Source organism: Musca autumnalis, unplaced genomic scaffold (assembly GCF_047663935.1).
Source record: "Musca autumnalis isolate F117 unplaced genomic scaffold, ASM4766393v1 scaffold_1, whole genome shotgun sequence".
Lineage (NCBI taxonomy): Eukaryota > Metazoa > Arthropoda > Insecta > Diptera > Muscidae > Musca > Musca autumnalis.
Window position 1 is genome coordinate 133,509,145 of NW_027411644.1, and position 15,936 is coordinate 133,525,080.

General features: G+C 38.0%; 1 protein-coding gene across 50 annotated transcripts in view; it reads right to left on the reverse strand.

The window, feature by feature from the left end:
* Positions 1-723: 723 nt before the first annotated feature.
* Positions 724-15,936, reverse strand: part of bt (projectin protein bent) — a 242,254-nt gene continuing 227,041 nt past the window's right edge. For all 50 annotated transcript variants that reach the window (XM_073955521.1, XM_073955471.1, XM_073955529.1 and 47 more), the window contains 3 exons: positions 6,168-15,932; positions 2,311-3,289; positions 724-2,248 (listed from right to left, as the gene is read on the reverse strand). In XM_073955521.1, coding sequence (XP_073811622.1) covers positions 856-2,248; positions 2,311-3,289; positions 6,168-15,932 — 12,137 coding nt within the window. In that variant the 3' untranslated portion in view covers positions 724-855. The remainder of the gene's footprint in view (positions 2,249-2,310; positions 3,290-6,167; positions 15,933-15,936) is intronic.

Below are 15,936 nucleotides of genomic sequence, written 5' to 3' on the forward strand. Positions count from 1 at the left end.
ACAATTTCAATTCAATTTCAATTTCATCACAAAAATCAGCTGTTGTCGAAAAGAAAAGAATGGTTATTCAAAACTTTGAAAATATACACTATACATCTGATTGTTGAAGGTGTTTAGTGATATACGAGTGATTACGCAAACTTTCGTACATTGTCAAAGTTCAAAATCAATACATATTAGCTGTGTTCCTTTACCTACCTGAGGTTACCATTTTTAACCTGCAAAGCGTTCCTTAACCCCAAAAAATTGTAAAAGTGAGAGAGGAGAGAGAGCACATATGCCTTTCTCTTCTACCACAGGCTACCAGACAAATTCCTACAGGTTAAAAATGGTAGAACTGATTTTTCGACATTTGTTTGACGATTATTTCACAATGAAGAAAAAATTAACGAAAAACAGACGATAAAGTCGAACGCTAACAAAACAAAATTAAAAACTGTGAAATAAAAGAAGAAAATTGATTTTTTGTGTTTCTTTTTGACATTGCCAACAGATCTACCATTTTTCCGTTCCTTTACTTTTCTGGTAAAATATTAATGAGAGAGCAATTTTGACACTTTTCTCTTTTACCATTAAAAAAGTAAAGGAAAAAAAGCTATTTATCGTTCGACGGGATTGTCTTACCTAAGTTTTTAATCATACTAATAATTAATTTACCGATATAATAATACAATAACCAAAATAATAAATTAAAATATAGGTAATTTATAAAATCTGAAAAAATTATACGGATTTTCAAATTCATGAAATAGAACGCTTATTTCCACTTTTATTGATTGCAAATTTTCAAATTTCGTAGATAAATTTTAATCAAACATGGAACCATCAATCTATAAATAAAAAGTGATTCAGGGGCTAAATGCCTTCAACAATAACTACACACTCGGTTTCATCTTCTCCATGACAATTCGTTGCTTTACATGTGTATTTGCCTGAATCCGACGGCCTGCAGTCTATAATTTCAAGGGTAACTACGCCGTCAGAATGAGTCATGGAATATTCGTATTTACTAAGCTCTCGCCCATCCTTGTACCATTTGACAGAGGCCACGGGTTTCCCGCTTAAACAACAAAGTAATTTGCAGGTATCACGTGATTGCATAACACGTGGCCGTAACAGGAATGTGAAAGATGGCACTGATTCTGACTCCTCCTGCCAGAATGTATATGGAAGTGGCTCGCGTCTTCGTACTGGTGTGGATTCATGAACATATCTTGGTTGTTCTTTAGGCAATGGTTGTACGTTGAGGAAAACAACTTCCTCTCTAGATCCGTAGTGATTTTCTGCTCGAATAATATATTCACCGCGATCCTCTAGTTTTACCCGGTTAATAATGAAATAGTAGTCATCGCCGACGTAGCGTTTCATGAATTTGACGCTTTGTCGTAATTCGGAATTATTATGCGACCAAGACAAAGTAGGAGTGGCAGAAGCAATACAACGACAATAGAACTTTACACTTTGTCCTTCATAACAAAATTGTGAAGAGGGACGTATTACGAATCGCGGAGCAGCTTGTCTGCGATCAAATGTTGTATCACATATTTTATATTTCTCCATTAAAAGTTTGCGCAATGATGAGTACTCCGAAATTCTTCCCATGGGTATCACGTAATTACCCGCATTCTGGTTTCTCATTCTCAGTTTATCGCGGAATGCAAGGTAACGGGAGCGTTGAATTTGTTTATTACGATCAGCGTGATCGCCAGTTAGCCATGGGTGAAGGAGACATTCATGTGCTGTCATTCGTTTTTCCTTGTTTGCTACAAGCAATTTTCTAATAAAGTCTTTAGCTTCATCCGATATATATTTAAAAGCCTCTTCATCAAACTCCCATTGACATGATTTAACATTTTTCAGAGTATTTACGTCATTATCTCCAGCAAATGGCGATAGACCACTTAATAAAATGTATGTTAAAACCCCAGTTGCCCACATGTCTGTGTAAAATCCAACAGGTTCACGGTTTACTATTTCGGGAGCAGCAAATTCTGCAGTTCCAGTTGTTATCTTTACCGTTTCATTAGGATCAAGGCGGGTGGCAAGACCGAAGTCTATTAATTTTACATTATTACTCTTACGAGTTTGACACATGATGTTCTCAGGTTTTATGTCAAGGTGGACAATGTTCTTTTCGTGCATGTATTTGATACCTTCACAAATTTGTCGCATGTAATGTATAACTTCCGCTTCAGACATTTGGTAATCATCCGCCGTGATACGTTCAAATAATTCTCCACCGGACAAACTGAAAGAATATATATATATATATTAGAATACTCAAAATATATTTAAGTTCGTAATACTTACAATTCCAATATCAAAACCATTTCATCGTCATCCTCAAAGGCATCATGTAAATTTATAAGCTTCTGATGATGTAATTGATTCATTACATCAATTTCTCTTCGAATCATGTCTTTTTCAATTGAGTGTGAAACGGGAATAAATTTAGCTGCGAAAACATTACCAGTTTTAAGTTCTCTACACCTGTGCACAACGCCAAAGGCACCAGTGCCAATTTCTTCTAAAATTTCATATTTGTCATAAACGCTTTCACGAGAAATTTCCACAGGCTGGGGAACGTATCTAGTATAAATATCGAAAACAAAAGAGTCATAATCCTTCACCGTTCCATCAGGTTTACCACGAATTTTCTTTCCGTGTTCATCCAGTTCCCATGTATGTTGCCTTGGTTTCTTATTATATGTGTCCTTTGTTTTAATTAGAGTACTTATTTCTGAAGGATTAGATCTACCATACACATTTTCTGCATAAATGCGGAATTCATATTCCTTGCCTGGCGTTAGGCCGGAAACAGCCATTGAAGTAAATCGGGTACTTCCTACTCGTATCCACGAAGACATGGGATGTTCCCGTTTTTCTACCACATAATTGGTTATATCACTGCCTCCGTCCCATGCCGGCGACTTCCAGCTGAGAGCTAATGAGTCATGTCCTACATTTTCTATTACTGGCAATCTAGGAGGATCTGGTCGATCACTAATTTGAATAACAACATCAGCTGTATCAGAACCTAGATCATTTTCGGCTGTTATTCTGTACACGCCTGAATCCAATTGTGAGCCGTCTCGGATGGTAAGGACAGCATGACGTTCTTTTGTTTCCACGTGATAGTGTCCTCCAGACTCAATTTTGTCTCCATCTCGCATCCATTGGATCCGTGGCTTAGGGACACCAGTAAATGGAATTTTAATTACGACATTTTCCCCTTTATCGAAATATGCTGTTCCACGGAATCTTGGTGGAACATTTAATTTCGGTGCCGCTAAAAAGATAATACATAAATATACATACATAAATAATATTGAATGGAGGAGTTATTAGTAACCTGTATTTAGTTTGACCTTACAAAGAAACGATTAAAGATGTTCAAATGTTTGTCAACATGTACTATAGGCCTTTTGTAAAGAACTGCAATCATTGCTATTTTATATTTATTTCTAAACAATGATGTGGTTAATAGCTTTTAAATCTTTCTGTGAAAGTTATCATTTTGTGTAAAATTTAAGACTTATTTATGGCGGTTTTATTGTTAAAGCATACATTAATTAGCACGTAGAGTGTTCGAGATATCAATGAAAATTTTTCAGAAAAAATTTAGTAATATTTGACTAAGTACATTTATTCCTTAGTAAAGTATCTGCATTTTTTGCATAAAATTCAAGTTTATTGGTAACAATTATAAATTATATAAATATGTATGCTATATAAAGCAAACTATACCCAAACATTATTTTGCAAAATATTTCTTATTTCAAAAGTTTCGATATTTTTCGCCATAATGACGATTTTTAGGTTATGGGCGAATCATGGCTGCTATGAACTTTATGTTATGTATTTTTATACTGGACTATATTGTGGACACCATAAGCATATCCGGTATGCAATATAAATTCCCATGATGACATAATTACAGGTTAAAATACTCGAAATATCTCAAAAACAAGAGCTGATGGAGAAAACCGCGACAAGATTCGAAAATAACTCGCCGATTTCAGTTAGAAACACTAAAAGATTCGCATAAAAAACTCTAAATTTACTAATTTTCTTTCAGTGTAATTAAAAAAAATTAATTGTATGTTACAGAACCTCTAAGAACCTGCTGTTTATAAAATTGTTCCTTTAAATTGAAATAGGATAAACTCATTAGTAGACATCGGATTTTGCATATGTTTTAAAAATAAAAGTACACAAATTATGATATTTTTGGATGATTTTAAATATTTTTTGTAATATTCATACATAATTTAATAAAATATTTTAAAATATGGTAAAATATATTCAAAATTATCTATGAATATCAAAATAGTATTTATATTTGATATTTTGAAAAATATGCAAAATCCGATGACTACTCATTAGTTACCTTAGTAACATTCAAGCCAGAACGACTTTACTTGTGCGTGGCTTTCACCGGCTACTGTCGACTTTTTGGATATTTCAGTGATAAAAAATATTTGCAGAGTATAGAAAAAAAGAGGAAATATATTTTCCACGTTATTGACTAATTAAAGAAACTAACTATTATTATAGGTTTGCCGAGAAAAAAATATGTTCATTAAAATATCAATGATTGTTATCTTCGTTAACTTCATTATTAAAAATAAACGGAAGATCGATGCAAATTCTCATTGTGTTATTACAGTTAAAAAAGGCATAATTATTTTGACAAAATCTACATTGGGCTTATAAGGCATATAATTATTGTCTGTATTCACAAAACGGGATATTAACCGCCTAGGTTTTTTCTTTGACATCTCAGCTATAAAAATGTATGGGTAGACGGATGTTTAAATAGGGAAGCAAAAGCAAAACGGCATAACTATTTTGACACGTCATAATTATATTACTTTTGGTACTTAATCGTACTTTTTAGTTCCAAAATGAATTGTTTTAGCTAAATTATTAACATTTAAGTACAAATACACTTCGACGCCTCCAAACAATAGTATGCTAAGTCGACTTAACATGTTTTCAAGTTCTTTACATTTTTATATTTAACGTCCTTTAACTTAAATTCTGTCAAATTTTGGTAATGATCGGACAATCCGAACAGAAGTTATAAACAAATATTTCCTTAGCATAGTACTGAAGGTCAAAGAAATTTCCAAACTTTTAGAGCTTGTCCTGCAAAACTCGCTTTTCAGAATTAGCAAACTATTATTTGGAGGTGTCGAACGTCCTTTAACTTAAATTCTGTCTAATTTTGGTAATGATCGGTCAATCCGAACAGAAGTTATAAACAAATATTGACTTAGCATAGTACTGAAGTTCAAAAAAATTTCCAAACTTTGAGAGCTTCTCCTCCAAAACTCACTTTTTAGACTTAGCATACTATTATTTGGAGGTGTCGACTTGAATTTCACAGATTTTAAAATAGCAAATTTTAAATGATTTCCTTTAAATACCATATTTGTTTTTATCTCACAACTATGATATTTAATGATAAATCTCTTGAATGCCCCTATAACCTTGAAATATCGATCCGTAAATGATAATTCGTCGGTGTCATGGTAAGGTGTTTCCTTCGCCATTTTTGACTTTGTGAGATATAGGTGGGTTTTTGCGTCTGCTCTTTGTGTGTCACAAGTGTGGATATGGAACAAATCAGCAAAAATTCTATTTTTAAAAAAATGCTCTATAACTATTTTATTCTATATACTATTACTAATAAATCTTGCCAAAAATATAAATATTTTCTTAAGTCAGCTCCAAGCAGTTGTGACGCAAACATTAAAATGAGATTATCTCAAAACGTAAAAATGGTGTATGGAACACTTAAGCATGGCACCGATGAATTGTCAAAAGTATAAATAAGACATTGTTAATTGTTGAGATCTAAAAAAATCAATAGAAATATTTGTCAAAATACTTATGCCACGCAGTGAAATTTTATGTCAGTTATAAAAGTACAAGAGTACATTGAATTGCTAAAATTTGAACTAACTACTCTAATTTGTAGTACTCTAGTAAAGGATTAACCAGAATATTTTTAATATTTTTGTAGACTACTAATTTTGGATTATTATCAAATCCAAAAGCTTCACTTTTTCAAACTTGTCAAAATAATTAAGCCCATGACTGTATATTGCATTGAAAACTAACATTTACATTAAAAAAATAACATTTAATATTGAACTTACTCGCTATTATCAAAGCTGCACGTGAAGATTTAGCTCCAGCTTTGTTTACTGCGCGGCAAATGTATTCATCTGCGTCTTCACCAAATACTCCATTAATGTTAAGGAAATAGTTGTCACCTTCGTTATAAATGCGATATCGTGCGCCGTTTGTTATTTCACGCGCTCCTTTGTACCATGTAACGGATGGTTTTGGTGTTCCTGTGATAGTGCATGTAAATTGGGCATTGTGATTTTGAATGCATTGTGCATCCCGTAACGGCTTTACAATGACTGGGGCTGTAGCAGCTTTAGGATCAATCATTTTAATAGCTGTTGAATTAATAGATTCCCTTGAAATTCCTGCTTCATTTTGGGCAAATACTCTGAACTCATACTGCCGTCCTTCGATTAAATTAGGACAGCATATTTGATTACAACTACAAATTGTAATATTAACACGTTGCCATGTATCACTTCCAACCTCTCGCTTGTCTATCCAATATCCCTGAATGTGAGCACCACCATCTGAGTCCGGTTTACCCCATTCTAAATATACAAAGTCTTCGCCAATTTCCGTAACAGTTGGTTTTTGCGGTGGAGAGGGAGGGTCAATAGGATCTTTGGCTTTTATTGGATTAAGACCTTCCAAAGCTGGGCCCATACCATTTCCATTTACTGCCATAACCCGGAATAAGTACTCTTGATTTTCAATTAGACCTTGAACACTAAAAGAAGTGTCCTTACAATACGATGAAACTGTAATCCAATGGTTTGAAGTAGTGTCCTTCCGTTCTACGACATAATGAGTCACACGGAGTCCACCATCATAAGATGGGGGGCGCCAATTAAGTAAACAGGAATGCTTACTGATGTAAGAAACTTGCATTGGTCCCACTGGCGCTGAGGGTAGCCCAGTGATATTCACTAAAAATTGTGCTGAAGCTTTTCCAGAGTCATTGGAAAATTCAATTTCATACAAACCAGCGTCGGACTTTGAGACGCCTTGTATAAACATAGTGACATAATCATCGAAAACAGTTATTTTAAGATGACTTTCTTCTTCGATAAGTTTTTCATTGTTCTTAAATATTACAATATTCATTGGATGGTCACCACCATAGAACACTTTAATTTTTGCGTTATCGTCCTCAGGTAAGAACAACTCTTCAGGGCATCTGTGAATCACTGGTGGCGATCCTATGCGGAGGTAACCAGAAGTATGTACAAATCCCAAAGAATTTACCGCTTCACAGGTATAATCGCCCTCATCGCCAGATTGTATATTCGAAATATGCAATCTGAATACACCATCTTTGCAGTCACAACTGAATCTTCCCGTATTCATTTGAATTTCCTTGCCATTTCGTAACCATCGCGCTGTTGGTTCCGGTTTTCCTGTTGCAGCACACTGCAATGTAAAATCTTTTCCACAAGGTGCGACTCTGTCCTGCAATCGTGTAATCCATTCAGGCTTTTCACCTCCTAGAACTTCGCATACTTTAATGGGCATTGTACACGAGCTAGGTTCCGAACGACCTGCGGCATTGACGGCAAAAATTCTGAATTCATAGTCAGCCATTTCAATGAGGTTTATAGCAGTATAAGTTGTATCCATAATATTATAATCGTTACATTTAACCCATACAGCTCCTCCTATATCTCTGCGTTCAACAATATAGCCTGTAATTCGGGAGCCACCATCGCTGTGAGGTTTTTCCCATTTAAGGTCGACGTAGCTCTTTCCAACTTTAATTACTTGTGGTGTTCCTGGTGGAGATGGAACTGTAAATTTGCCTTTCAATTTGAATTTACTTGACGGGGCAGATGGTTTGCTAAATCCTGCAGCATTTTTGGCTCTTATTCTGAATTCGTACTCACAACCTTTTCTTAAGTTATAAAGCTGATATTTTGTATCTTTTACTAAGAATTCATAAGTATTCCAAGATGAATCATTTACAATGTCACGATATTCAAGTTGGTAACCTTGAATACGAGATCCACCGTCATTACTTGGACGAGACCATAACAGGGTAACATTATCCGAGTCCCAGTCGACAACTTTAGGCTGTCCTGGAGGATCTGGTACTGTGAATTGGTATTTCGCTGTGATACTGTCCTCCATTTCTAGAGGTAGTGAAACTCCGTACTGATTTTCTGCTCTTACACGGAAGAGATATTTGTGTCCTGGTTCCAAGCCCATTACGTCATAATGTATATTTCTTACAAAGCTGCTGATTTTTGTCCACGTTCCATTTTTATCCATTTTTTCAACTACGTAGTTTGTAATGGGAGATCCCCCATCATCTATTGGTGTTTTCCATGATAATGTACAAGTATCGGGTGTAATATCGTAAACAGTTAAGGGACCTTGAGGTGGTCCTGGCTTGTCAAATACTGTAACGTAGCAAGATGCTGTATCAGATCCTTTATTATTGGATAAGGTTATAGTGTAGGTTCCTGTTTCAGAACGCTTAGCACATTTATTGTAATAAACTGTGCTGTATTCGTTAGTTGTAAAAGTTATCCGATCGTCTGGGATAACATCTTGGCTATTTATGTTCCATGTTGGTTTTGGTATGGGGCTGGCAGTGTATGGTACGGTTATACGGAATTCTTCCCCAGCTATAACATTAATATCTCGAATTGATAAGTCCGACGTTATTTTTGGTGCATGTTGGGGACGTCTGCAAACTATCGTATCACTGGAACCACTATAGGGCGATTGACCAGCCATGTTGACGGCAGCTACTCTAAATTCATATTCAGCATTTTCGATAAGGTTAGGTATTTTAACAGATGTCTCAGGGCATAGTGAATGCAAAGCTTTTATCCATTTATCATCACTTATAAGACGTTTTTCGATTACATAACCGGTAATAGGAGACCCACCATCGCTTTTTGGTTTAAGCCATGACACAGTAATAGTATCTTCCGTTGAATCGACAAATGTTGGATTACCGGGTGCACTGGGAACGTCAAATGGATACTTAGCCCGTATCGGCTCTGATGTGACAGCAGCATCTGATTTTCCATATTTGTTTTCGGCAATTACACGGAAATCGTATTCTTTACCAACACACAGATTCCGAACTCGTATAAAAGGCACTGTGCAATAACTACTAACTTTCGACCAGTTTGATGATGATTTTTCCTTCTTTTCAACGATATAGTTTGTGATTTGCGAACCACCATCGTCCTTTGGTGGCTGCCAATATAGGGTCAAAGCATCACCGGCAAATTCTTCGGCATGTAAGTTAGATGGCGGTTGTGGACGATCCAAAACCCTAACATTTACTGTACATGCATCAAATCCTGAAGGATTTCTTAGTTGTAGTCTGTATTGTCCAGTGTCATTGCGGCTTGCATTTTTAACAATAAATGAAGCTGCGTCATCAGTTAAATTTTGGAAACAATGCTTTCCATCATCATTAAGGAAGACATCATTGACATGCCACTGAGCAGTAGGTTTTGGGAAAGCGACGTAGGGGACATGGATGCAGAAGTCTTCGCCTGCTCGGCATTCTATATCACGAACAGATCCCAAATCCATGCACGGCTTATTAGGTTGTTCTTCGATAGTTACGGGTTGCGAAGGTTTCGATGGATTAGACTTGCCAATTTCATTTATAGCAATAACTCTAAAGGTGTATTCTTCGCCTTCCTTTAATTTTTGAATTGTATGAACAGTATTATGTATGGGGAGTTCATTAACCGGCTCCCAGATATTCGATCCTTTTGGTTTCATTTCCAAGAAGTAGCCCTTTAGCTTTGATCTACCGTCATGTCTTGGAGGGCGCCACGATAAAGTAACACTGTTTCTTGTAATACGGTCAGTATTTGGAGCGTCTGGAGCATCGGGTACACTTCTTTGTATTTCCGCGGTTATGGCTTCCGAAGGCTTTGATGGGGATCCGGGCCCTGCATCGTTAACTGCTTTTACGCGGAATTCGTAACGACCACCCTCATGTAAATGCAATACCGTAAAACTTGTGTTTGGTGTGGGATAGTTAGTGCATTTAATCCATTCTCCCCCCCGTTCCCTGCGCTCTACAATATAACCAGTTATAGGTTTTCCGCCTGCATATTCAGGAGGATGCCACTCCAAACTTGCACTGTTGGGAGAATAAGCGACAATTTTTGGTTGGCTTGGAGGTCCTGGAGGATCAAATGGTGACTTCGCTACAATGGGCGCACCTTCAAGTGGTTCAGAGACGCCATATATATTTTCAGCTTTTACCCTGAATACATATTTCTTGCCTTCAATAAGGCCCTTTACTGTATGGTTAGTTTTTGGACAATAACCAGATACCGGACGCCAGATATCTGTTCCATATTCGGCTACTTCAATTATATATCCCACAATTTCGCTACCACCATCGTCCTTGGGTGGATTCCATGACATCGAAATATGGTCATTTCCTTGTTCAATGTATGTTAATGGTCCCACGGGTGGAGTAGGTTTGTCGACTACGATTATTTCAATATCAGCAGAATCTTTTCCAAACTCATTCGAAGCGGTAACAGTGTACAAGCCAGCATCTTCTCTCAGAATGTCTTCTATGCGTAACAGAGTAAATTCGTTATTGTTATTGTAAGAAATACGGGTATTCTGTGGAATTCTTATATCTCCGCGCTTCCATTCGACGGATGGCGTAGGAGCACCAGAAATAGGTATATTAAGATTAAGGGTTTCCTTTGCACGTAATTTTATTTTCCGTCCTAAAATGGCATCCAAATGCAGTCGTGGTTTTTCCCTCATAGGCTTTGCTGAATATACGTCTGAGTGGTCAGAAAGTTTCCCATTTCCAGCTGCATTTACAGCAGATACCCGATATTGGTACTGATGTTCCTCCTTAACATGATCGTCAGTATATTGTGTGGCCGGTACTGGAACACTATTTATCTTAACCCAACGTCCTGTTGGCACATCACGACGTTCAATGTCATAACCAATGATTTGAGATCCCCCATTACTAATGGGGGCAGACCATTTGATTGATATGAAGTTCCTATCACTATCCGTAATTTGTGGTTTGCTAGGTGCTCCAGGAACAGTGTATTGATTTTTAGCAATGATTGGGTCTGAAGTTAATGGACTAGAACGGCCTTGTGCATTTTCAGCCATAACCCTGAATTCATATTGAGTGCCTTCAACCAACCTAGGTACTACTGCATGGTTGTATTTTGCGTTGATATAAGTAACTGCTGGGACCCAGCCCCCACCATGTGTCAAATCCCGCTTTTCTATTACGTACGATAATATGTCCGACCCTCCATTATCGGTTGGAGGTTTCCATGAAACGGTAACAGAGTTCGCTGTAATTTCTTCATATTGTAGTGGCCCAGTTGGTGGACCTGGGCAGTCCAAAATAACAACGTCGAAATCGCCTTCATCTATGCCAGAGTCATTTCGCAACATGAGGTGGTAACGACCTGAGTCACTTCTCTGGCAATTTACAATGTGAATAATAGTGTGGTAGCCTACGGTGTTGACACTTATTCTTTCGGTGTTCATCACATCAACATTATTTCGAGTCCATTTTACTTCTGGTATGGGTTCACCAATGTATGATATATCAGCATGTAATATAAGACCAGCTTTAGTGCGGAGATCACGCATAGGTGTTATAATTTTAGGCGCCAAATACCTACACCTGGCTTGTATCATATCCGAACTCTCAGAAGGATCAGACTGACCCGCCTTATTAACAGCAATAATTCTGAATTCATATTCTGCGTACTCAGTTAAATCGGGAACAGTTGCTGTAGTTTGATTAGGAGGTACATGTACAGAATTCACCCATTGTTGTGTTCCCTTTTCCTTCTTTTGTATTATGTATTCGGTTATGGGAGATCCTCCATCAGATTTTGGAACAGCCCATTCAAGATCCACGTGATCTCGATCCCAATCTGTTATAACAGGTTTTCCTGGTGCATCAGGTTCATCAAACTCATTTTTGGCAATAATACTCTTATCTGCTTCTAAACCATCTGATTCGCCAATTGCATTAACAGCTTTAACACGGAAAAGGTATTCTTTACGATGTGTCAAATTAGTTACATCATATACTGGATGACTGGTTATACCGACATCTGACCATGTTCCTCGTGACATATCCATTTTTTCAACCTTGTAATGAAGTATAGGTGAACCCCCATCGTCCAATGGAACATTCCAAGTAAGATGACATCCTTCGCGGGTAATTCTGGTAATATCTAAAGGACCCACAGGTACTCCGGGACGATCCAAAACATTAACGTGCGCAGATGCGTCAAATGATCCATGTTCATTCTTCAATAAAAGTGTATACCTGCCTTCATCACTTCGTAATGCATTTGAAATTTCGAAAGATAATTCGTTATGGAAATATTGTGTGTCCACCCTAGAAGAGGGTTCAATGATTTTTCCGTTAAATAACCATGTAATCGTGGGAGGAGGCGAAGCCACAATGGGCAAGTTCCATCCAAAGTGTTTTCCAGCATGTACTGTGATATCAGATAGCAATGATTTATCAAAACATGGTGCCAAAAATCGGGGTTGACATTTAATTGGTACTGTGGGGTCAGATGGATCACTTCGCCCACCTTTATTCACGGCAATAACGCGGAATTCGTATTCGCAACCTTCTGTTAAATTTGGAACGCGGGCCTTATTTTGTGAAGCAGGCTCATCAAGAGCATTTTCCCATTGACCAAATTTCTGCCGTTTTTCGATAAGATATCCAGTTATAGGCGACCCTCCATCTCGTTTAGGAACTGGCCATTCCAGTTCGACAAAATCTTTGCCCCAGTCGACAGCTTGTGGTTGGCCTGGTTTGTCTGGTCGTGAAAATGGATCTTTAATAGTAACTCCTTGTGATGAGAGTAAGGGTTGTGAGATGCCTTGCTTATTTACGGCTCGAACACGGAAGTTGTAGTCATGACCTTCAATTAAGTTATCAGCTCGTACATGGCATTCGTTACATTCCGCTACTGGAATCCATCGCATGGCATCGGTATCCATTTTCTCTACAATATAATGTGTTATATCTGAACCTCCATCATCTCTTGGAGGACGCCAATGCAAATTCAAAGAGTTTTTAGTAATATCGTCAATTCGTAGGGGACCCTCTGGCATTGATGGAACATCCAAGACAACCACTTTCACAGTAGCTTTATCTACTCCATTTACATTTCGGGCAACTAGAGTATATTCACCCGAATCTGCCCGTTTTGCATCAATGACACGTAACTTAGTCCTGTGAATATCATTTACAATTTTCAACCGGTCCGTATTTATAATAAAGTTGTTGTCTTGAGACCATTCTTTTGTAGGATCGGGTTCCCCGCTTACAGGTACATCAAACTCAAAACTGCTTCCAGCACGAATCTTTACATCTAACATGTAATTTTTGTCAATTATGGGCGGCAAATTTCTTGGTCGGGCTATATGTGAAGCCGATGCATCACTAGGTTCTCCGGTACCTGCTTTGTTTACAGCTCGTACTCGGAATTCATATGTATTACCCTCAATTAAATCTTCAACGCGACCACACGTATTGTCACCATCGATTTCGGCACATGGCTCCCATTCTGATCCGTATTTTCCACGCTTCTCAATTACATAGCCCGTAATAGGGGTACCGCCATTGCACTCTGGACGTGTCCATTCTAATTCTACGAAGTCCTTATCGAAATCCTTTATTACAGGCACTCCTGGTTTCGTAGGAGTATCGTATGGATTTTTCGCCAGTATAGGCTGGGTTGTTGTCAAAGGATCAGAGACACCTTGTCGGTTCTTTGCGCGTACTCGGAATTTGTATTTGTGGTCTGGAGTAAGACCTTTTACTTCAAAAGAAGTAGTATTATCGTCAGTTTCTCCGGCAGGTACCCATCTGCCAATTAATTCATCGAATTTCTCTATCACATAGTTAATAATTAGTTGGCCTCCATCATCATCAGGTGGATTCCATGTAAGGGAACATCCATCCGCATGAACGTCGTTTACTTTGAGTGGACCGTTGGGTGGTGAAGGTTTGTCTATTACTATTACCTTTACGTCAGCAGAATCCACACCATTCTCATTTTCAGCATGTATAGTATATACTCCAGAGTCGGATCGAGTAGCGTTTGTAACTTTAAGTTTCGTATAATAGTCAACGTGTTTCACTTTAATGTTGTCCTTTGAATACAATTCCCGTTTTTTATGAAGCCACTTGGTTTTTGGTGCTGGTTCACCGGCGACCTTGCATTCATATGAAAACGATTGTCCTGCTTTGATACGAATTTCACATAAATTAGTGCGATCAATAAGAGGTGCCTTGTTTCGAGCTTTGGCAGTTACGGGATGTGTTGCATCTGAAGGTTCACTCAATCCAACGGAGTTAACAGCGATAACTCGGAATTCATAGGTTTGTCCTTCAATTAGATTTGGAACTGAAGCTTTTAATGAATCAGCTGGTACCTCTACAGCTTTTTCCCAATGTCCGTATTTATCTCTCATTTCAACAATGTATCCGGTTATAGGTGATCCACCATCATGGGTAGGAGGAATCCATGCTAAATCGATGTGGTCTTTATCCCAGTCCACTGGATGAACGTTCTGCGGTTTATCGGGTTCATCATACAAATTTTTGGCAATAATGGATTCATCACCAACTAAAAATTCAGATTCGCCTTCGGCATTTATGGCTGATACCCTAAATTTATATTCACCTCCACATTTCAGACCAACAACGTCAACTTGAGGTTCCACAGATCGACAACAGGGAACCCAACATCCAGTCTCGACATCCATTTTCTCAATTTGATAGTATTCAATAGGTATGCCCCCGTCGTCCTTAGGACGCTTCCACTTGAGGTGACATCCTTCCCTGTGAACATCAGTAATACCTAAGGGTCCAGTGGGAGCGGACGGCTTATCTGTTACTGTAACATTTATTTTAACTGTATCTTTTCCAGAACTGTTTGTTGCGGTAACAACGTACTCTCCTGAATCTTCGCGCTGCGCTGGTCGTATTACTAATTTTGTAAAGTAATCGGGCGATTCAATGGTTACGGTTTTTCCGCTTTGCAGAGGGCAGTTTGAATATCTCCATTCCACCTTTGGAGCTGGTTCACCAGTTATACTAGCCTCCAATTTAAGGGACGAACCAGCAGATATGGTCATATCTCTAAGATAACGTCGGTCGATTTTTGGTTCCAAGAAACGAGGTTTAGCGGTAAATGTTTTACTAGCTTCGGACGGATCAGAATAGCCAGCCTTGTTAACCGCAATAACACGGAATTGGTACTCATTTCCTTCTACTAGGCCATTAATAGTCGCAGTGGGAGTAGAGTTTTCCGTTTCAAGAGCCTTTTCCCATATGGGACTATATTTATCCTTCTTTTCTATAATATAACCTACAATAGGAGATCCTCCATCAGATATTGGTTCAGCCCATGAAAGTTCTACCTTATTCGAAGACCAATCTGTCGGTTCAGGAGCTCCTGGTGCAGATGGAGTGGTAAATGGATCCTTAGCTATTATTGAGCTGAGCGTTTCAAGGGGTTCCGATTCGCCCTCTTTGTTAACAGCCTTTACACGGAATTTATATTCACATCCTGGGCGCAGTCCTTCAACATTAAATTCAGGTACGGCAGACTTTCCGCATTGGATCCAGACACCTTCCGTTGGATCAAATTTCTCAATTACATATTCTTCTATAGGCTCACCACCATCATCTTTGGGTCTTTTCCATTTAAGCTTGCATCCCTCTTTATGAATATCTGAAACTTCCAGTGGTCCTTCTGGTGCAGATGGTTTTGCTGT